Source organism: Bombina bombina, chromosome 11 (assembly GCF_027579735.1).
Source record: "Bombina bombina isolate aBomBom1 chromosome 11, aBomBom1.pri, whole genome shotgun sequence".
NCBI classification, from domain to species: domain Eukaryota; kingdom Metazoa; phylum Chordata; class Amphibia; order Anura; family Bombinatoridae; genus Bombina; species Bombina bombina.
Window position 1 is genome coordinate 43,455,494 of NC_069509.1, and position 24,821 is coordinate 43,480,314.

Sequence of the window (24,821 nt, forward strand, 5' to 3'; positions counted from 1 at the left end):
TAAGTAAGTCTACGGGCGTGAGCACAATATTATCTATATGGCACACATGAACTAGGGATGCCTATCTGTGAAAAACTGTCAAATGCTTTGAGATAATTTGAGTAACCTTCAAGGGCTTAGAAAATAGCATATGAGCCTACCTAGTTGTAGCTTTCAATGAAAAATACCAAGAGAACAAAGCAAATTTCATGATAAAGGTGTATTGGAAAGTTGTTTAAAATGGCATGCCCTATCTGAATCATGAAAGTTTAATTTTGACTAGACTGTCCCTTTAATAAAAGTCTAGAGATGTGCAAATTTCATTTAACACAAATGTTGTTAACAAAATTGCTGAAAAATAAAAAATTACTATAAACTTCGCCCTTGACAAGACCGTAATAACCTGAGCTTCCACCTCCTAACCTAAGACCCCTTTGTTAAATTATTAAAAATACTGTAAAAAAGTTATTAAAAATAAAATGTTGAAAAAAATTACTCAGCCCCACTCTCTCCTCCAAAAAAAGATCCTCTTAAAAAAACAAATGATAAAATCCCCTTTCTAACTTGTTAAATAAATACTGAAAAAAATGACTGTAAAACAATTATGTTCCCCCCAAAAAATAATCCCTCAAAAAGAAAAAAAAATATATAAATTTTTGCTTTTACTACTAGTTGTACAGTTAACAAATGGAATATAATCTACTTCCTGCACATTTAGGCCTAGATTTAGAGTTTGGCGTTAGCCGTCAAAACCAGCGTTAGAGGCTCCTAACGCTGGTTTTTACCGAGTCAGTCAGGAAAGGGTCTAACGCTCACTTTCCAGCTGCGACTTTTCCATACCGCAGATCCCCTTATGTCATTTGCGTATCCTATCTTTTCAATGGGATCTTTCTAATGCCGGTATTTAGAGTCGTGGCTGAAGTGAGCGTTAGAAATCTAACGACAAAACTCCAGCCGCAGAAAAAAACCAGGAGTTAAGAGCTTTCTGGGCTAACGCCGGTTCATAAAGCTCTTAACTACTGTGCTCTAAAGTACACTAACACCCATAAACTACCTATGTACCCCTAAACCGAGGCCCCCCCACATCGCCGCCACTCTATTAAAATTTTTTAACCCCTAATCTGCCAACCGCACACCGCCGCCACCTACGTTATCCCTATGTACCCCTAATCTGCTGCCCCTAATACCGCCGACACCTACATAATATTTATTAACCCCTAATCTGCCGCCCCCAACGTCGCCTCCACCTACCTACACTTATTAACCCCTAATCTGCCGACCGGACCTCACCGCTACTATAATAAATGTATTAACCCCTAATCCGCCTCACTCCCGCCTCAATAACCCTATAATAAATAGTATTAACCCCTAATCTTCCCTCCCTAACATCGCCGCCACCTAACTTCAAGCATTAACCCCTAATCTGCCGACCGAACCTCACCGCTACTCTAATAAATTTTTTAACCCCTAAAGCTAATTCTAATCCTAACCCTAACACCCCCCTAAATTAAATATAATTTAAATCTAACGAAATAAATTAACTCTTATTAAATAAATTATTCCTATTTAAAGCTAAATACTTACCTGTAAAATAAACCCTAATACATCTACAATATAAATTATAATTATATTGTAGCTATTTTAGGATTAATATTTATTTTACAGGCAACTTTGTATTTATTTTAACCAGGTACAATAGCTATTAAATAGTTAATAACTATTTAATAGTTACCTAGTTAAAATAATTACAAAATTACCTGTAAAATAAATCCTAACCTAAGTTACAATTAAACACTACACTATCAATAAATAAATCAAATAAAATACCTACAATTATCTACAATTAAACCTAACACTACACTATCAATAAATTAATTAAATACAATACCTACAAATAAATACAATGAAATAAACTAACTAAAGTACAAAAAATAAAAAAGAACTAAGTTACAAAAAATAAAAAAATATTTACAAACATTAGAAAAATATTACAACAATTTTAAACTAATTACACCTACTCTAAGCCCCCTAATAAAATAACAAAGACCCCCAAAATAAAAAAATGCCCTACCCTATTCTAAAATTAAAATAGAAAAGCTCTTTTACCTTACCAGCCCTGAAAAGGGCCCTTTGCGGGGCATGCCCCAAAGAATTCAGCTCTTTTGCCTGTAAAAAACCCCCCATGCAATACCCCCCCAACATTGCAACCGACCACCCACATACCCCTAATCTAACCCAAACCCCCCTTAAATAAACCTAAAACTAAGCCCCTGAAGATCTCCCTACCTTGTCTTCACCACGCCGGGTTCACCGATCGATCCAGAAGAGCCTCCGATGTCTTGATCCAAGCCCAAGCGGGGGGCTGAAGATGTCCATGATCCGACTGAAGTCTTCATCCAAGCGGGAGCTGAAGAGGTCCATGATTGGGCTGAAGTCTTCTATCAAGCGGCATCTTCAATCTTCTTTCTTCCGGATCCATGGTCATCCCGCTGACGCGGAACATCCATCTTCACCGACGACTTCCCGACGAATGACGGTTCCTTTAAGGGACGTCATCCAAGATGGCGTCCCTCGAATTCCGATTGGCTGATAGGATTCTATCAGCCAATCGGAATTAAGGTAGGAAAATTCTGATTGGCTGATGGAATCAGCCAATCAGATTCAAGTTCAATCCGATTGGCTGATCCAATCAGCCAATCAGATTGAGCTCGCATTCTATTGGCTGATCGGAACAGCCAATAGAATGCAATCTCAATCTGATTGGCTGATTGGATCAGCCAATCGGATTGAACTTGAATCTGATTGGCTGATTCCATCAGCCAATCAGAATTTTCCTAAATTAATTCCGATTGGCTGATAGAATCCTATCAGCCAATCGGAATTCGAGGGACGCCATCTTGGATGACGTCCCTTAAAGGAACCGTCATTCGTCGGGAAGTCGTCGGTGAAGATGGATGTTCCGCGTCGGCGGGATGACCATGGATCCGGAAGAAAGAAGATTTAAGATGCCGCTTGATAGAAGACTTGAGCTCGATCATGGACCTCTTCAGCTCCCGCTTGGATGAAGACTTCAGTCGGATCATGGACATCTTCAGCCCCCCGCTTGGGCTTGGATGAAGATTTCGGAGCCTCTTCTGGATCGATCGGTGAACCCGGCGTGGTGAAGGCAAGGTAGGGAGATCTTCAGGGTCTTAGTGTTAGGTTTATTTAAGGGGGGTTTGGGTTAGATTAGGGGTATGTTGGTGGTGGGTTGTAATGTTGGGGGGGTATTGTATGTTTTTTTTTTACAGGCAAAAGAGCTGAATTCTTTGGGGCATGCCCCGCAAAGGACCCTTTTCAGGGCTGGTAAGGTAAAAGAGCTTTTCTATTTTAATTTTAGAATAGTGTTGGGCATTTTTTTATTTTGCGGGTCTTTGTTATTTTATTAGGGGGCTTAGAGTAGGTGTAATTAGTTTAAAATTGTTGTAATATTTTTCTAATGTTTGTAAATATTTTTTTATTTTTTGTAACTTAGTTCTTTTTTTATATTTTGTACTTTAGTTAGTTTATTTCATTGTATTTATTTGTAGGTATTGTATTTAATTAATTTATTGATAGTGTAGTGTTAGGTTTAATTGTAGGTAATTGTAGGTATTTTATTTAATTAATTTATTGATAGTGTAGTGTTAGGTTTAATTGTAACTTAGGTTAGGATTTATTTTACAGGTAATTTTGTAATTATTTTAACTAGGTAACTACTAAATAGTTATTAACTATTTAATAGCTATTGTACCTGGTTAAAATAATTACAAAGTTGCCTGTAAAATAAATATTAATCTTAAAATAGCTACAATATAATTATAATTTATATTGTAGCTATATTAGGGTTTATTTTACAGGTAAGTATTAAGCTTTAAATAGGAATAATTTATTTAATAAGAGTTAATTTATTTTGTTAGATTTAAATTATATTTAAGTTAGGGGGGTGTTAGTGTTAGGGTTAGACTTAGCTTTAGGGGTTAATACATTTATTATAGTAGCGGTGTGGTCCGGTCGGCAGATTAGGGGTTAATAATTGTAGGTAGGTGGGGGCGGCAGATTAGGGGTTAATAAATATAATATAGGGGTCGGCGGTGTTAGGGGCAGCAGATTAGGGGCACATAGGTATAATGTAGGTTGCAGCGGTGTACGGAGCGGCAGATTAGGGGTTAAAAAAAATATGCAGGTGTCAGCGATAGCGGGGACAGCAGATTAGGGGTTAATAAGTGTAAGATTAGGGGTGTTTAGACTCGGGGTACATGTTAGAGTGTTAGGTGCAGACGTAGGAAGTGTTTCCCCATAGGAAACAATGGGGCTGCGTTAGGAGCTTAACGCTGCTTTTTTGCAGGTGTTAGGTTTTTTTTCAGCTCAAACTGCCCCATTGTTTCCTATGGGGATATCGTGCACGAGCACATTTTTGAAGCTGGCCGCGTCCGTAAGCACTGCTGGTATCGAGAGTTGCAGTGGCGGGAAATTATGCTCTACGCTCCCTTTTTGGAGCCTAACGCACTGAAAACCCAGCCATTCTGTGAACTCTAAATACCAGCGGTATTTAAAAGGTGCGGCCAAAAAAAAGCCAGCGTTAGCTATGCTGGTCGTTACCGACAAAACTCTAAATCTAGCCGTTAGTTTTCTGTGACTCGTGTATATAGACATAGGCCCATATTTAACAAAGGTCTTGCGGACCTGATCCGACAGTGTGGATCAGGTCCGCAAGACCTCGATGAATGCGGAGAGCAATACGCTATCCGTATTCAGCATTGCACCAGCAGCTCACAAGAGCTGCTGGTGCAATGCCACCCCTTGCAGAATCGGCCGCCAGCAGGGAGGTGTCAATCAACCAGATCGTACTCGATCGGGTTGATTTCCGGCAATGTCTGTCCACCTGCTCAAAACAGGCGGACAGGGTTATGGAGCAGCGGTCTTTGTGACCGCTGCTTCATAACTGCTGTTTCTGGCGAGTCTGAAGACTCGCCAGAAACACGAGCCCTCAAGCTCCGTACGTGTGGAGATCAATCAATCACAACACAAATCCTTTTTCATGGTGTCCTCAATTATAAACATTTAATAGGGTCCAACAAGGCCAAAGCATATTTTTTTTCTAAAGAGGGAATTGACTGATATATTATGACTGAAACTGAAATGAACTTATTTTGCAAATAGTTACAGATACAGGAGTTACTCAGTTTATGTGTTATATTAAACTGTCAGTTTCCTTAGTCTTTATCAGTCTGTTGTGTTAAATGTGTTGTGTTGTTTGCAATGTGACCACAAAAACTCATACACTGTGATTTCATCTGTGTTTAATCCTTTGATAGATTTAATCTGTCAACCAATAGTGGGGGAAATACAGACACCAACAATGCTCCATAACACATCAGTCATCCTGTGGTGTAAAATCTCACGGTATTTCCCAGATGATCTGACAGTGAAATGGCTGAGAAGAGAAGAAGGAAGCCAGGAATTAACTGTAGTGACTAACAGATCTTATATAAAGTCACACAGAGATCAGGATAACACCTACAGCTGCACAACCAGCCTGACTGTCACCCCAACACTAAGTACAGACCAAGGGGCAGAATATATCTGCTGGGTGCAACATCCTACACTGGTGCAGCCAATAGAGAGAAGCACAGGGAAACTAACTGCAATGGGTAAGTTTATCATTAGAGTTACAGGGAAACTTACTGTAATGGGTAAATTTATCATTAGAGTTACAGGGAAACTTACTGTAATGGGTAAGTTTATCATTAGAGTTACAGGGAAACTTAATGTAATGGGTAAGTTTATCATTAGAGTTACAGGAAACTTACTGTAATGGGTAAGTTTATCATTAGAGTTACAGGGAAACTTAATGTAATGGGTAAATTTATCATTAGAGTTACAGGGAAACTTACTGTAATGGGTAAGTTTATCATTAGAGTTACAGGGAAACTTATTGTAATGGGTAAGTTTATCATTAGAGTTACAGGGAAACTTACTGTAATGGGTAAGTTTTTCATTAGAGTTATAGGGAAACTTACTGTAATGGGTAAGTTTATCATTAGAGTTACAGGGAAACTTACTGTAATGGGTAAGTTTATCATTAGAGTTACAGGGAAACTTATTGTAATGGGTAAGTTTATCATTAGAGTTACAGGGGAACTTATTATAATGGGTAAGTTTATCATTAGAGTTACAGGGGAACTTACTGTAATGGGTAAGTTTTTCATTAGAGTTATAGGGAAACTTACTGTAATGGGTAAGTTTATCATTAGAGTTACAGGGAAACTTACTGTAATGGGTAAGTTTATCATTAGAGTTACAGGGAAACTTATTGTAATGGGTAAGTTTATCATTAGAGTTACAGGGGAACTTACTGTAATGGGTAAGTTTATCATTAGAGTTACAGGGGAACTTACTGTAATGGGTAAGTTTATCATTAGAGTTACAGGGAAACTTACTGTAATGGGTAAGTTTATCATTAGAGTTACAGGAATCTTACTGTAATGGGTAAGTTTATCATTAGAGTTACAGGGAAACTTACTGTAATGGGTAAGTTTATCATTAGAGTTACAGGGAAACTTAATGTAATGGGTAAGTTTATCATTAGAGTTACAGGGAAACTAACTGTAATGGGTAAGTTTATCATTAGAGTTACAGGGGAACTTACTGTAATGGGTAAGTTTATCATTAGAGTTACAGGGAAACTTACTGTAATGGGTAAGTTTATCATTAGAGTTACAGGGAAACTTACTGTAATGGGTAAGTTTATCATTAGAGTTACAGGGAAACTTACTGTAATGGGTAAGTTTATCATTAGAGTTACAGGGAAACTTACTGTAATGGGTAAGTTTATCATTAGAGTTACAGGGAAACTTACTGTAATGGGTAAGTTTTTCATTAGAGTTACAGGGAAACTTACTGTAATGGGTAAGTTTATCATTAGAGTTACAGGGAAACTTACTGTAATGGGTAAGTTTATCATTAGAGTTACAGGGAAACTTACTGTAATGGGTAAGTTTATTATTAGAGTTAATGTAATGAAACATAGAAACAGAAACATAGATATTGACGGCAGATAAGAGCCATAGGCCCAGCAAGTCTGCCCGACCTTACCTAACAGTATAAACTTATCTAGTTCGTAGGATAGCCTTATGCTTGTCCCATGCATTTTTAAAGTCCCCCACAGTGTTTGTTGCTACTACCTCTTGAGGAAATTTATTCCATAAATCAATCACTCTTTCTGTAAAGAAGCTTCCTCAAATTACTCCTGAATCTACTACCCTTTAGCTTGTGCTCATGACCCCTTGTTCTTGAATTTTCCATTTTATGTAAAATACTCACAGCCTCAGTTTTACTAAACCCTTTAATGTACTTGAAAGTTGCTATCATATCACCTCTTTCCCTTCTCTCCTCTAAGCTATACATATTTAGGTCATTGAGCCTATCCTGGTAAGTTTTATTTTTTAGACCATGTACCATTTTGGTAGCCTCCTTTGCACAGATTCAAGTTTGTTAATATCCTTCTGAAGATATGGCCTCCAGAACTGCACACAATACTCAAGATGAGGCCTAACTAATGATCTATAAAGTGGCATAAGAAGTGAACCTTACTATTTCTGCTGCAAATACCTCTACCAATACATCCAAGCATTCTGCTAGCCTTACTCGCTGCATTACTACATTGTTTACTAAGTTTTAAATCATCTGAAATAATAATTCCCAAGTCCTGTTCCTCATCTTTAACAGTCAGTAAAGTGTCATTGAGTCTCTAATTAACATTTGGATTTCTCCAACATTGGTGTGTCCGGTCCACGGCGTCATCCTTACTTGTGGGATATTCTCTTCCCCAACAGGAAATGGCAAAGAGTCCCAGCAAAGCTAGTCACATGGTCCCTCCTAGGCTCCGCCCACCCCAGTCATTCTCTTTGCCATTGCACAGGCAACATCTCCACGGAGATGGTTAAGAGTTTTTTTGGTGTTTAAATGTAGTTTTTATTCTTCTATCAAGTGTTTGTTATTTTAAAATAGTGCTGGTATGTACTATTTACTCTGAAACAGAAAAGGATGAAGATTTCTGTTTGTAAGGGGAAGATGATTTTAGCAGACAGTAACTAAAATCGATTGCTGTTTCCACATAGGACTGTTGAGATGAAGTAACTTCAGTTGGGGGAAACAGTTAGCAGACTTTTCTGCTTAAGGTATGACTAGCCATATTTCTAACAAGACTGTGTAATGCTGGAAGGCTGTCATTTCCCCTCATGGGGACCGGTAAGCCATTTTCTTAGTCAAACAAACAGAATAAAGGGCTTATTATGGGCTAAAAAACTGGTAGACATTTTTATGGGCTAAATCGATTGCTTTATTTGTGCATATTATTCAGATTTAGGCTAACATTTGACATTTATAATCTTGGGGAACGCTTATAAAACGACAGGCACTGTATTGGACACCTTTTTCAGTCAGGGGGCCTTTCTAGTTATAGACTGAGCCTCATTTTCGCGCCATTAATGCGCAGTTGTTTTTTGAGAGCAGGGCATGCAGATGCATGTGTGAGGATCTAAGAATCTCTGAAAAAGCTTTTAGAAGGCGTCATTTGGTATCGTATTCCCCTCAGGGCTTGGTTGGGTCTTAGCAAAGACTATAGCTGGGACTGTATAGGGGTTAAATTGAAAAACGGCTCCGGTTCCGTTATTTTAAGGGTTAAAGCTCTGAAATTTGGTGTGCAATACTTTTAAGGCTTTAAGACAATGTGGTGAAATTTTGGTAATTTTTGAACAATTCCTTCATACTTTTTCACATATTCAGTAATAAAGTGTTTTCTGTTTGAAATTTAAAGTGACAGTAACGGTTTTATTTTAAAACGTTTTTTGTGCTTTGTTGACAAGTTTAAGCCTGTTTAACATGTCTGTACCTTCAGATAAGCTATGTACTATATGTATGAAAGCCAATGTGTCTCCCCATTTAAATTTATGTGATAATTGTGCCATAGCGTCCAAAAAAAGTAAGGACAGTACTGCCACAGATAATGATATTGCCCAAGATGATTCCTCAAATGAGGGGAGTAAACATGATACTACATCATCTCCTACTGTGTCTACACCAGTTTTGCCCATGCAGGAGGCCCCTAGTACATCTAGTGCGCCAATACTTATTACCATGCAACAATTAACGGCTGTAATGGATAACTCCATAGCAAATCTTTTATCCAAAATGCCTACTTATCAGAGAAAGCGCGATTGCTCTGTTTTAAACACTGAAGAGCAAGAGGACGCTGATGATAATTGTTCTGTCATACCCTCACACCAATCTGAAGGGGCCATGAGGGAGGTTTTGTCTGATGGAGAAATTTCAGATTCAGGAAAAATTTCTCATCAAGCTGAACCTGATGTTGTGACATTTAAATTTAAATTAGAACATCTCCGTGCACTGCTTAAGGAGGTGTTATCTACTCTGGATGATTGTGACAATTTGGTCATTCCAGAGAAATTATGCAAGATGGACAGGTTCCTAGAGGTTCCGGTGCCCCCCGACGCTTTTCCTATACCCAAGCGGGTGGCAGACATAGTAAATAAGGAGTGGGAAAAACCCGGCATACCTTTTGTTCCTCCCCCTATATTTAAGAAATTATTTCCTATGGTCGACCCCAGAAAGGACTTATGGCAGACAGTCCCCAAGGTCGAGGGGGCAGTTTCTACTCTAAACAAACGCACTACTATTCCTATCGAAGATAGTTGTGCTTTCAAAGATCCTATGGATAAAAAATTGGAAGGTTTGCTTAAAAAGATTTTTGTACAGCAAGGCTACCTTCTACAACCAATTTCATGCATTGTTCCTGTCACTACAGCAGCGTGGTTCTGGTTCGAGGAACTAGAAAAGTCACTCAGTAGAGAAACTCCATATGAGGAGGTTATGGACAGAGTTCACGCACTTAAATTGGCTAACTCTTTTATTTTAGATGCCGCTTTGCAATTAGCAAGATTAGCGGCGAAAAATTCAGGGTTTGCTATCGTGGTGCGCAGAGCGCTTTGGCTAAAGTCTTGGTCAGCGGATGTGTCATCCAAGACAAAATTGCTTAACATCCCTTTCAAAGGTAAAACTTTATTTGGACCTGATTTGAAAGAGATTATTTCAGACATCACTGGGGGAAAGGGCCACGCCCTTCCACAGGATAGGTCTTTTAAGGCTAAAAATAAGCCTAATTTTCGTCCCTTTCGCAGAAATGGACCAGTCTCTAATTCTGCATCCTCTAAGCAAGAGGGTAATGCCTCACAACCCAAACCAGCCTGGAAACCAATGCAAGGCTGGAACAAGGGTAAGCAGGCCAAGAAGCCTGCCACTGCTAACAAAACAGCATGAAGGAGTAGCCCCCGATCCGGGACCGGATCTGGTGGGGGGCAGACTCTCTCTCTTTGCTCAGGCTTGGGCAAGAGATGTTCAGGATCCTTGGGCGCTAAAAATAGTTTCTCAAGGTTATCTCCTGGAATTCAAGGAACTACCCCCAAGGGGAAGGTTCCACAAGTCTCACTTATCCTCAAACCAAATAAAGAGACAGGCATTCTTACATTGTGTAGAAGACCTGTTAAAGATGGGAGTGATACACCCAGTTCCAATAAAGGAACAAGGAATGGGATTTTATTCCAATCTGTTCGTAGTTCCCAAAAAAGAGGGAACGTTCAGACCAATTTTGGATTTGAAGATCCTAAACAAATTTCTCAGGGTACCATCGTTCAAAATGGAAACTATTCGAACGATTCTACCTACCATCCAGGAAAGTCAATTTATGACTACCGTGGACCTAAAGGATGCGTACCTACATATTCCTATCCACAAAGAACATCATCAGTTCCTAAGGTTCGCTTTTCTGGACAAACATTACCAGTTTGTGGCTCTCCCATTCGGATTAGCCACTGCTCCAAGGATTTTCACAAAGGTGCTAGGGTCCCTTCTAGCGGTTCTAAGACCAAGGGGCATTGCAGTAGTACCTTACTTGGACGACATTCTAATACAAGCGTCGTCCCTGTCAAAAGCAAAGGCTCATACGGACATCGTTCTAGCCTTTCTCACATCTCACGGATGGAAGGTGAACAAAGAAAAGAGTTCTCTGTCCCCGTCAACAAGAGTTCCCTTCTTGGGAACAATAATAGATTCCTTAGAAATGAGGATTTTTCTGACAGAGGTCAGAAAATCAAAACTTCTAAGCTCTTGTCAAGTGCTTCATTCTGTTCCTCGTCCTTCCATAGCGCAGTGCATGGAAGTAGTAGGATTGATGGTTGCAACAATGGACATAGTTCCTTTTGCACAAATTCATCTAAGACCATTACAACTGTGCATGCTCAAACAGTGGAATGGGGATTATACAGACTTGTCTCCAATGATTCAAGTAGATCAAAAGACCAGAGATTCACTCCGTTGGTGGCTGACCCTGGACCATCTGTCCCAGGGAATGAGCTTCCGCAGGCCAGAGTGGGTCATTGTCACGACCGACGCCAGTCTAGTGGGCTGGGGTGCGGTCTGGGAATCCCTGAAAGCTCAGGGTCTATGGTCTCGGGAAGAGTCTCTTCTCCCGATAAACATTCTGGAACTGAGAGCGATATTCAATGCTCTCAGAGCTTGGCCTCAACTAGCAAAGGCCAAATTCATAAGGTTCCAATCAGACAACATGACGACTGTTGCATATATCAATCATCAGGGGGGAACAAAGAGTTCCCTGGCGATGAAAGAAGTGACCAAAATAATTCAATGGGCGGAGGATCACTCCTGCCACTTGTCTGCGATCCACATCCCAGGAGTGGAAAATTGGGAAGCGGATTTTCTGAGTCGTCAGACATTTCATCCGGGGGAGTGGGAACTCCATCCGGAAATCTTTGCCCAAATAACTCAATTATGGGGCATTCCAGACATGGATCTGATGGCGTCTCGTCAGAACTTCAAGGTTCCTTGCTACGGGTCCAGATCCAGGGATCCCAAGGCGACTCTAGTAGATGCACTAGTAGCACCTTGGACTTTCAACCTAGCTTACGTATTCCCACCGTTTCTTCTCATTCCCAGGCTGGTAGCCAGGATCAATCAGGAGAGGGCCTCGGTGATCTTGATAGCTCCTGCGTGGCCACGCAGGACTTGGTATGCAGACCTGGTGAATATGTCATCGGCTCCACCATGGAAGCTACCTTTGAGACAGGACCTTCTTGTTCAGGGTCCATTCGAACATCCAAATCTGGTTTCCCTCCAACTGATGGCTTGGAGGTTGAACGCTTGATTCTATCAAAGCGTGGGTTTTCAGATTCTGTGATAGATACTCTGGTTCAGGCCAGAAAACCTGTAACTAGAAAGATTTACCATAAAATATGGAAAAAATATATCTGTTGGTGTGAATCCAAAGGATTCCCATGGAATAAGATAAAAATTCCAAAGATTCTCTCCTTTCTACAAGAAGGTTTGGAGAAAGGATTATCTGCAAGTTCTCTAAAGGGACAGATCTTCAAGGGGTTCCGTTTGAACCTTTACATTCCATAGATATTAAGTTACTGTCTTGGAAAGTTTTGTTTTTGGTTGCAATTTCTTCTGCTAGAAGAGTTTCAGAGTTATCTGCTCTGCAGTGTTCTCCTCCTTATCTGGTGTTCCATGCAGATAAGGTGGTTTTACGTACTAAGCCTGGTTTTCTTCCTAAAGTTGTTTCTAACAAAAATATTAACCAGGAGATAGTTGTACCTTCTTTGTGTCCGAATCCAGTTTCAAAGAAGGAACGTTTGTTACACAATTTGGACGTTGTCCGTGCTCTAAAGTTCTATTTAGAGGCTACTAAAGATTTCAGACAAACATCTTCCTTGTTTGTTGTTTATTCTGGTAAAAGGAGAGGTCAAAAAGCGACTTCTACCTCTCTTTCCTTTTGGCTTAAAAGCATTATCCGATTGGCTTATGAGGCTGCCGGACGGCAGCCTCCTGAAAGAATCACAGCTCACTCCACTAGGGCTGTGGCTTCCACATGGGCCTTCAAGAACGAGGCTTCTGTTGACCAGATATGTAAGGCAGCGACTTGGTCTTCACTGCACACTTTTGCCAAATTTTACAAATTTGATACTTTTGCTTCTTCGGAGGCTATTTTTGGGAGAAAGGTTTTGCAAGCTGTGGTGCCTTCCGTTTAGGTAACCTGATTTGCTCCCTCCCTTCATCCGTGTCCTAAAGCTTTGGTATTGGTTCCCACAAGTAAGGATGACGCCGTGGACCGGACACACCAATGTTGGAGAAAACAGAATTTATGCTTACCTGATAAATTACTTTCTCCAACGGTGTGTCCGGTCCACGGCCCGCCCTGGTTTTTTTAATCAGGTCTGATGAATTATTTTCTCTAACTACAGTCACCACGGTACCATATGGTTTCTCCTATATATATTCCTCCTGTCCGTCGGTCGAATGACTGGGGTGGGCGGAGCCTAGGAGGGACCATGTGACCAGCTTTGCTGGGACTCTTTGCCATTTCCTGTTGGGGAAGAGAATATCCCACAAGTAAGGATGACGCCGTGGACCGGACACACCGTTGGAGAAAGTAATTTATCAGGTAAGCATAAATTCTGTTTTTTCTTCCCTAAATGCATTATTTTACACTTTGCTGTGTTAAACTTTAGATCCCAGTCGTTTGTCCAATCCTCCAATTGTTGTATATCACTTTTCATTTTGTCTACCCCCCCTGGAACATCCACTCTGTTGCAAATTTTTGTATCATCTGCAAAGAGACATACTTTCCCCTGTAGCTCTTTGCTGATATTGCAGATAAATATGTTAAACAAAACAGGCCCCAGAACTGACCCCTGAGGAACACCACTAGTAACAGCCCCCTCTGCTGAATGAACTCCATCTACTAAGACACTTTCGGCTAGATTTAGAGTTCTGCGGCCAAAGGGGTGCGTTAGCTACGCATGCTTTTTTTCCCCCCGCACCTTTTAAATACCGCTGGTATTTAGAGTTCACAGAATGGCTGCGTTAGGCTCCACAAAAGGGAGCGTAGAGCATATTTACCGCCACTGCAACTCTAAATACCAGCGTTGCTTATGGACGCGGCCAGCTTCAAAAACGTGTTCGTGCATGATTCCCCCATAGAAAACAATGGGGCAATTTGAGTTGAAAAAAAACCTAACACCTGCAAAAAAGCAGCGTTCAGCTCCTAACGCAGCCCCATTGTTTTCTATGGGGAAACACTTCCTACGTCTGCACCTAACACTCTAACATGTACCCCGAGTCTAAACACCCCTAACCTTACACTTATTAACCCCTAATCTACCGCCCCCGCTATCGCTGACACCTGCATATTTTTTTTAACCCCTAATCTGCCGCTCCGTACACCGCCGCAACCTACATTATACCTATGTACCCCTAATCTGCTGCCCCTAACACCGCCGACCCCTATATTATATGTATTAACCCCTAATCTGCCACCCCTGCTATCGCTGACCCCTGCATATTATTATTAACCCCTAATCTGCCGCTCCGTACACCGCCGCAACCTACATTATACCTATGTACCCCTAATCTGCTGCCCCTAACACCGCCGACCCCTATATTATATGTATTAACCCCTAATCTGCCACCCCTGCTATCGCTGACCTCTGCATATTATTATTAACCCCTAATCTGCCGCTCCGTACACTGCCGCAACCTACATTATACCTATGTACCCCTAATCTGCTGCCCCTAACACCGCTGACCCCTATATTATATGTATTAACCCCTAATCTGCCACCCCTGCTATCGCTGACCTTTGCATATTATTATTAACCCCTAATCTGCTACTCCGTACACCGCCGCAACCTACGTTATCCCTATGTACCACTAATCTGCTGCCCCTAACACCGCCGACGCCTATATTACATTTATTAACCCCTAATCTGCCGCCCCCAACGTCGCCTCCACCTACCTACAATAATTAACCCCTAATCTGCCGACCGGATCTCGCCGCTACTCTAATAAATGGATTAACCCCTAAAGCTAAATCTAACCCTAACACTATCACCCCCCTAAGTTAAATATAATTTAAATCTAACGAAATAAATTAACTCTTATTATATAAATTATTCCTATTTAAAGCTAAATACTTACCTGTAAAATAAATCCTAATATAGCTACAATATAAATTATAATTATATTGTAGCTATTTTAGGATTAATATTTATTTTACAGGCAACTTTGTAATTATTTTAGCCAGGTACAATAGCTATTAAATAGTTAATAACTATTTAATAGCTAAAATAGTTAAAATAATTACAAAATTACCTGTAAAATAAATCCTAACCTAAGTTACAATTAAACCTAACACTACACTATCAATAAATAAATTAAATAAACTACCTACAATTACCTACAATTAAACCTAACACTACACTATTAATAAATTAATTAAATACAATACCTACAAATAACTACAATGAAATAAACTAACTAAAGTACAAAAAATAAAAAAGAACTAAGTTACAAAAAATTAAAAAATATTTACAAACATTAGAAAAATATTACAACAATTTTAAACTAATTACACCTACTCTAAGCCCCCTAATAAAATAACAAAGACCCCCAAAATAAAAAAATGCCCTACCCTATTCTAAATTAAAAAAGTTCAAAGCTCTTTTACATTACCAGCCCTGAAAAGGGCCATTTGTGGGGCATGCCCCAAATAATTCAGCTCTTTTGCCTGTAAAAAAAAACATACAATACCCCCCCAACATTACAACCCACCACCCACATACCCCTAATCTAACCCAACCCCCCCTTAAATAAACCTAACACTAAGCCCCTGAAGATCTTCCTACCTTATCTTCACCATGCCAGGTTCACCGATCCGTCCTCCGAAGTATTCATCCAAGCCCAAGCGGGGGCTGGTGATCCATAATCCGGCTGAAATCTTCTATCAAGCGGCGGCTGAAGAGGTCCAGAAGAGGCTCGAAAGTCTTCATCCTATCCGGGAAGAAGAGGAGATCCGGACCGGCAACCATCTTGATCCAAGCGGCATCTTCTATCTTCATCCGATGACGAACGGCTCCATCTTGAAGACCTCCAGCGCGGATCCATCTTCTTCTTCCGACGTCCAACTGAAGAATGAAGGTTCCTTTAAGAGACGTCATCCAAGATGGCGTCCCTCAAATTCCGATTGGCTGATAGGATTCTATCAGCCAATCGGAATTAAGGTAGGAAAATTCTGATTGGCTGATGGAATCAGCCAATCAGATTCAAGTTTAACCCGATTGGCTGATTGGATCAGCCAATCAGATTGTGCTCGCATTCTATTGGCTGATCGGAACAGCCAATAGAATGCGAGCTCAATCTGATTAGGGGTTAATAATTGTTGGTAGGTGGAGGCGACGTTGGGGGCGGCAGATTAGGGGTTAATAAATATAATATAGGGGTCGGCTGTGTTAGGGGCAGCAAATTAGGGGTACATAGGTATAATGTAGGTTGCGGCGGTGTACGGAGCCAATCAGATTCCAGTTTAACCCGATTGGCTGATTGGATCAGCCAATCAGATTGAGCTCGCATTCTATTGGCTGATCGGAACAGCCAATAGAATGCGAGCTCAATCTGATTAGGGGTTAATAATTGTTGGTAGGTGGAGGCGACGTTGGGGGCGGCAGATTAGGGGTACATAGGTATAATGTAGGTTGCGGCGGTGTACGGAGCGGCAGATTAGGGGTTAAAAAATTTTAATAGAGTGGCGGCGATGTGGGGGGACCTCGGTTTAGGGGTGCATAGGTAGTTTATGGGTGGAGTCTTGTCGTTAGATTTCTAACGCTCACTTCAGCCACGACTCTAAATACCGGCGTTAGAAAGATCCCATTGAAAAGATAGGATACGCAAATGGCGTAGGGGGATCTGCGGTATGGAAAAGTCGCGGCTGCAAAGTGAGCGTTAGACCCTTTCCTGACTGACTCCAAATACCAGCGGGCGGTAAAAACCAGCGTTAGGAGCCTCTAACGCTGGTTTTGACGGCTACCGCCAAACTCTAAATCTAGGCCTATGTTTTCTGTCCTTAAGCCAGCATTCCACCCAGTTCACAATTTTTGAATCTAGACCAAGGAGATATAGTTTGTGAATAAGTTTATTGTGTGGGACGGTGTCAAATGCTTTGCTGAAATCTAGATATGCTACACCAACTGCTCCACCCTTGCCTAATACTTTTGTTACATAATCAAAGAAGTCAACTAGATTATTCTGACATGATCTCCCTGAAGTAAAACCATGCTGATTTTGGTCCTCTAAATTGTTTGTCTTTATGTAAGTCATAATTCTTTCTTTTAAGAGGCTTTCCATTAATATCCCTACTACTGAAGTTAAACTAACTGGCCTGTAGTTACCAGATTCTTCTCTACTGCCCTTTTTATGAAGAGGTATTACATTTGCTATTCTCCAATCATCTGGGACAGCTCCTGTTAATAGTGACTGATTAAACAAATCAGTTAATGGGACAGTTAGCACTGATCGAAGTTCTTTTAAAACCCTTGGATGAATATTATCAGGACCCACTGCCTTTGTAACATTTATTTTTGATAATGCTAACAAAACCTCATCCTCTGTAAAAAGATTACTGTTAAGCTTGTTTCTATTTTTGTAGCATCCCTTAATGTAGACATTGTATCTTCACAATCTTTTGTGAAAACAGAACAGAAGTAATCATTGAGACAGTCTGCAATCTGCTTATCTCCTTCTATTATTCTACCATCAACTGATTTCAATTTTACTATTCCTACCTTATTTTGTCTTCTTTCACTGATATATCTAAATAATGTTTTGTCCCCATGTTTTACTGACTGTGCTATCTTCTCTTCTGCATGAGCTTTAACCTTCCTAATTAACTGCTTAGTCTTTTTTTGTTGGAGTCTCCATATTTTCATATCATCATCTGCTTGTGTGTGTCTGTAATTTTTATAAGCTATCTTTTTTGTCTTTACAGCATGTGCTACTTCTTTGGAAAACCAAATTGGTTTCCGCTTTCTTTTACTTTTACAGACATGTCTAATACAATGTGTGGTTGCATCTAAAATGGCACCTTTCACAAATTCCCACTGTTCTTGAACCCCTGTAATAAGAGTTTTCCCCTTTAAATAGTTTTTAGGTATTCTCCCATTAATGAAAAATCTGCCGTCCTAAAGTCTAAAACTTTTGTTTTAGTCTGGGTGGACAGTTCCTGCACATGAATACTAAACCAAACAGATTGATGATCACTGGACCCTAAGTTCTCACCTAGAGACACATCTGAACCTGTATCACTGTTTTTAAGTATTAGATCTAATATAGCTTCCTTACGAGTTGGTTCCTTGACTAATTGCTCAAGTGATTCCCCTAGCAGAGATTCAAGAATATTCCTGCTTCTAGCTGATCTAGCAGAAGGAATCTTCCAGTCTATATCTGGCAAATTAAAGTCCCCCAGTACTATAACCTTACCCTTCATGGTCATTTTGGTTATTTCTTCTAATAACAGATTGTCCATTTTTTCATACTGCAATGGAGGCCTATATACAACCCCTATTCTAAAAACATTTTTATCTCCAATTTCCAAAGTCACCCAAATACTTTCCACCTCATCATTTGTTCCTACAATTTCAGTAACCTTTATATTTTCATTTACATAGAAAAGCAACTCCTCCACCTTTCTTTCCTACTCTGTTCTTTTTAAATAACCTGTATCCAGGTATGACTATGTCACAGTCATGCAAATCATTGTACCATGTTTCTGTTATAGCTACTAAATCCAAGTTGTCCCTAGTCATTATTGAAATGAGTTCAGGTAATTTATTTCCTAAGCTGTGAACATTTGTGCTCATGGCACGAATAATTTTTCTACTAGAATTTCTAGAATTGTTACTTGGACTAACAGTTTTGGCATGCTGTGGGGGGCAGGTGGATATATTAATGCTACCCCCCTTTATTAGCTTAAATGATTTCTAATAAAGTATTTGAACTCCTCTCCCAGATACTCTGTTCCTTTAGCATCCAAATGCAAGCCATCTCTCCTAAATAACCTAGTATCTTTCCAAACAGAGCTATAATGGCCAATAAAAACAAATCCTCATTCCCTGCACCACTTATCTAACCAAGAATTAAATGTTGTTATCCGCTCCATCTTTCCTGCTTCCTGGCCATATACAGGTAAAATAGCAGAAAATGATAGAGTTGATGTCACAGTCTCTAAATGATTACCTAGGTCACAAAACTCTTTCTGAACAGCAGCAACATGATTACTAGCCAGATCATTTGTTCCTAAATGAACAATCACATCTAACCACTTCCCTTTCCTGCTGCAATTCTCAAAATACAATTCTTATCCCTGATATTATTATATTTACAGGGAAACTTATTGTAATGGGTAAGTTTATCATTATAGTTACAGGAAACTTACTGTAATGGGTAAGTTTATCATTAGAGTTACAGGGAAACTTACTGTAATGGGTAAGTTTATCATTAGAGTTACAGGGGAACTTATTGTAATGGGTAAGTTTATCATTAGAGTTACAGGGAAACTATCTGTAATGGGTAAGTTTATCATTAGAGTTACAGGGAAACTTACTGTAATGGGTAAGTTTATCATTATAGTTACAGGAAACTTACTGTAATGGGTAAGTTTATCATTAGAGTTACAGGGAAACTTACTGTAATGGGTAAGTTTATCATTAGAGTTACAGGGGAACTTATTGTAATGGGTAAGTTTATCATTAGAGTTACAGGGAAACAATGTAATGGGTAAGTTTATTATTAGAGTTACAGGGAAACAATGTAATGGGTAAGTTTATTATTAGAGTTACAGGGAAACTTATTGTAATGGGTAAGTTTATTATTAGAGTTACAGGGAAACTTACTGTAATTGGTAAGTTTATCATTAGAGTTACAGGGAAACTTACAGTAATGGGTAAGTTTATCATTAGAGTTACAGGGAAACTTACTGTAATGGGTAAGTTTATCATTAGAGTTATAGGGAAACTTACTGTAATGGGTAAGTTTATCATTAGAGTTACAGGGAAACTTACTGTAATGGGTAAGTTTATCATTAGAGTTACAGGGAAACTTACTGTAATGGGTAAGTTTATTATTATATTTACAGGGAAACTTATTGTAATGGGTATGTTTATCATTATAGTTACAGGGAAACTTACTGTTATGGGTAAGATTATCATTAGAGTTACAGGGAAACTTTCTGTAATGGGTAAGTTTATCATTAGAGTTACAGGGAAACTTACTGTAATGGGTAAGTTTATCATTAGAGTTACAGGGAAACTTACTGTAATGGGTAAGTTTATCATTAGTGTTACAGGGAAACTTACTGTAATGGGTAAGTTTATTATTAGAGTTACAGGGAAACTTACTGTAATGGGTACGTTTATTATTAGAGTTACACAGAAACTTACTGTAATGGGTAAGTTTATCATTAGAGTTACAGGGAAACTTACTATAATGGGTAAGTTGATCATTAGAGTTACACAGAAACTTACTGTAATGAGTAAGTTTATCATTAGAGTTACACAGAAACTTACTGTAATGGGTAAGTTTATTATTAGAGTTACACAGAAACTTACTGTAATGGGTAAGTTTATCATTAGAGCTACAGGGAAACATTGTAATGGGTACGTTTATCATTAGAGTTACAGGGAAACGGGTAAGTTTATCATTAGAGTTACAGGGAAACTAACTGTAATGGGTAAGTTTATCATTAGAGTTACAGGGAAACTTACTGTAATGGGTAAGTTTATCAATAGAGTTACAGGGAAACTTACTGTAATGGGTAAGGTTATCATTAGAGTTACAGGGAAACTTACTGTAATGGGTAAGTTTATTATTAGAATTACAGGGAAACTTACTGTAATGGGTAAGGTTATCATTAGAGTTACAGGGAAACTTATTTTAATGGGTAAGTTCATCATTAGAGTTACACAGAAACTTACTGTATTGAGTAAGTTTATCATTAGAGTTGCACAGAAACTTATTGCAATGGGCAAGTTTATCAATAGAGTTACAGGGAAACTTATTGTAATGGGTAAGTTGATCATTAGAGTTACACAGAAACTTACTGTAATGAGTAAGTTTATCATTAGAGTTACAGGGAAACTTTAACTTACTGTAATGGGTAAGTTTATCATTAGAGTTACAGGGAAACTAACTGTAATGGGTAAGTTTATCATTAGAGTTATAGGGAAACTTACTGTAATGGGTAAGTTTATCATTAGAGTTACAGGGAAACTTACTGTAATGGGTAAGTTTATCATTAGAGTTACAGGGAAACTTACTGTAATGGGTAAGTTTATTATTATATTTACAGGGAAACTTATTGTAATGGGTATGTTTATCATTATAGTTACAGGGAAACTTACTGTTATGGGTAAGATTATCATTAGAGTTACAGGGAAACTTTCTGTAATGGGTAAGTTTATCATTAGAGTTACAGGGAAACTTACTGTAATGGGTAAGTTTATCATTAGAGTTACAGGGAAACTTACTGTAATGGGTAAGTTTATCATTAGTGTTACAGGGAAACTTACTGTAATGGGTAAGTTTATTATTAGAGTTACAGGGAAACTTACTGTAATGGGTACGTTTATTATTAGAGTTACACAGAAACTTACTGTAATGGGTAAGTTTATCATTAGAGTTACAGGGAAACTTACTGTAATGGGTAAGTTGATCATTAGAGTTACACAGAAACTTACTGTAATGAGTAAGTTTATCATTAGAGTTACACAGAAACTTACTGTAATGGGTAAGTTTATTATTAGAGTTACACAGAAACTTACTGTAATGGGTAAGTTTATCATTAGAGCTACAGGGAAACATTGTAATGGGTACGTTTATCATTAGAGTTACAGGGAAACTTACTGTAATGGGTAAGTTTATCATTAGAGTTACAGGGAAACTAACTGTAATGGGTAAGTTTATCATTAGAGTTACAGGGAAACTTACTGTAATGGGTAAGTTTATCAATAGAGTTACAGGGAAACTTACTGTAATGGGTAAGGTTATCATTAGAGTTACAGGGAAACTTACTGTAATGGGTAAGTTTATTATTAGAATTACAGGGAAACTTACTGTAATGGGTAAGGTTATCATTAGAGTTACAGGGAAACTTATTTTAATGGGTAAGTTCATCATTAGAGTTACACAGAAACTTACTGTAATGAGTAAGTTTATCATTAGAGTTGCACAGAAACTTATTGCAATGGGCAAGTTTATCAATAGAGTTACAGGGAAACTTATTGTAATGGGTAAGTTGATCATTAGAGTTACACAGAAACTTACTGTAATGAGTAAGTTTATCATTAGAGTTACAGGGAAACTTTAACTTACTGTAATGGGTAAGTTTATCATTAGAGTTACAGGGAAACTAACTGTAATGGGTAAGTTTATCATTAGAGTTACAGGGAAACTTACTGTAATGGGTAAGTTTATCAGAGTTAAAGGGAAACTTACTGTAATGGGTACGTTTATCATTAGAGTTAAAGGGAAACTTACTGTAATGGGTAAGTTTATCATTAGAGTTACAGGGAAACTTACTGTAATGGGTAAGTTTATTATTAGAGTTACAGGGAAACTTACTGTAATGGGTAAGTTTATCATTAGAGTTACAGGGAAACTTACTGTAATGGGTAAGTTGATCATTAGAGTTACACAGAAACTTACTGTAATCGGTACGTTTATCATTAGAGTTACAGGGAAACTTACTGTAATTGGTAAGTTTATCATTAGAGCTACAGGGAAACATTGTAATGGGTAAGTTTATTATTAGAGTTACAGGGAAACTTACTGTAATGGGTAAGTTTATCATTAGAGTTACAGGGAAACTTACTGTAATGGGTAAGTTTATCATTAGAGTTACAGGGAAACTAACTGTAATGGGTAAGTTTATCATTAGAGTTCCAGGGAAACTTACTGTAATGGGTAAGTTTATCAATAGAGTTACAGGGAAACTTACTGTAATGGGTAAGTTTATCATTAGAGTTACAGGGAAACTTGCTGTAATGGGTAAGTTTATCATTAGAGTTACAGGGAAACTTACTGTAATGGGTAAGTTTATCATTAGAGTTACAGGGAAACTTATTGTAATGGGTAAGTTGATCATTAGAGTTACACAGAAACTTACTGTAATGAGTAAGTTTATCATTAGAGTTTATTCGCCTGAAGAGGAATTGTACTCTTGAGAGTGATTTCTCACAGGAAGCAATGGCTTTGGAAAACAGACTCAAAGAGAGGGGGTATTCCAATATGGTAATCAGAAAAGCTAAAAAAGAAGTAGACAAAATAAATAGGTCATCCCTACTAACTGAAAAAGGCACAGACAAAGAAATGTTTAAGGGGGTCAACTTTACCACCAATTACAGCAATCAATATTCTGAGATTGTAAATATTATTAAGAAACACTTTCATATTTTGGAAGCTGATGAAAAACTGGTGGAAGTTGTTAAAACAGGTGTTAGATGCAGCTCCAAAAAATGTCCAACATTGGGATCACTACTGTCCCCAACAATGCTTAAAACTGAGACTGCCAGATCTTCTTCATGGTTAACTAATAATGGTATGTACCCCTGTGGACATAATAAATGTAAACCATGTGAACATCTTACCAGAACAAAAACTTTCTCCTCCAATGTGACTGGAGAAACTTTTAAGATAAAGTCATGTATGAACTGTATGTCTACAGAGGTTGTATATCTACTATATTGCATAGAATGTGGAATGCAATATATAGGTCTCACCTCTAGAGACATAAAATCCCGAATAAGGGAACATCTATCAACTATTACAAGAGGAAAGTCTAGCACTCCATTGGTATGTCACTTTAAAAACAGACACAAGGGATCTATACACACCTTGCGATGGTGTGCAATAGAAAAAGTGAAACTTCCCAAAAGAGGAGGTAATATTGAGAAATTGTTGGCTAAAAGAGAAGCATTTTGGATGTTCAGACTCAGAACACGACATCCAGAGGGTCTGAACTCCAAATACGACTTGATAAACTACTGGGAATAATTTGGTACCTGTGTCAATTATTATTATTATTATTTTTATAGTTTGAATCAGAAAGGAGACAGTATTCCATTCCTTTAAGGTCCTTTATACTTACACTAATACAATAATAATCTCTCTCTAGTCAAACAAATTGATAACATAGAATCACCCCTTTCCCATCATACTCAGATATTTTCTGAGAATTATAACATCCTAATCTGTTCCATATCTTACTAACAACAATTTCCCATAAACATTAAAACAAAGTAATCTAATAGCTAACAATGTTACACTGTACCTATCCTTATTAATCGAGTATTTTGTATATTGTATCAAGCAACCTATTACTTTATTTATTGGTTGCTACACTCCAATAAGGATTAAGAGTAACTAGGGAATATGTTATAGAGAGTCATACTAACTTACTCACTTAAATAGCAACATAGCTTAACGGAGGGTAATAGGACATATAATGTATCTAGAAAACATCATTCACTAGTGTCCGCAATGTATTTTTCTTATTGAGTTTTGTTTTGTTATTTGTCAGCACACATGCCCTGTGAATAGGGATTATTGTGTACATATGTTTTTCGCAATCAATTATTGTGCTGAACACTAACAACAAAAATCCAAGCCTGGCATTGGCTAATTAGTTAGAGGTGGAGTTTGGATAACCAATAACATTTTAGGCAGTACTTTTTAAACCGAAGTGTATCACAAAATGACAGGCTATGACTACGGCTATATGCTGAAACGCGTAAGCCAATTTTTCTACACTTGATCTAACTAATTACAGGGTACTGCTGTCCTGTAACGTTTTTAACTTTATGGAATAAAGAATTTTTGTTTTACTTAACGGCGTTGGTGCT

At 38.5% G+C, this 24,821-nt stretch overlaps 1 gene segment (V, D, J or C); it reads left to right on the forward strand.

The window, feature by feature from the left end:
* Positions 1 to 5,345: 5,345 nt before the first annotated feature.
* LOC128641809 (Ig gamma-3 chain C region-like) overlaps positions 5,346 to 24,821 on the forward strand; it is a 168,721-nt gene continuing 149,245 nt past the window's right edge. Inside the window, 1 exon segment of the C gene segment in view lies at positions 5,346 to 5,651. Within this exon segment, the coding sequence occupies positions 5,360 to 5,651 (292 nt within the window).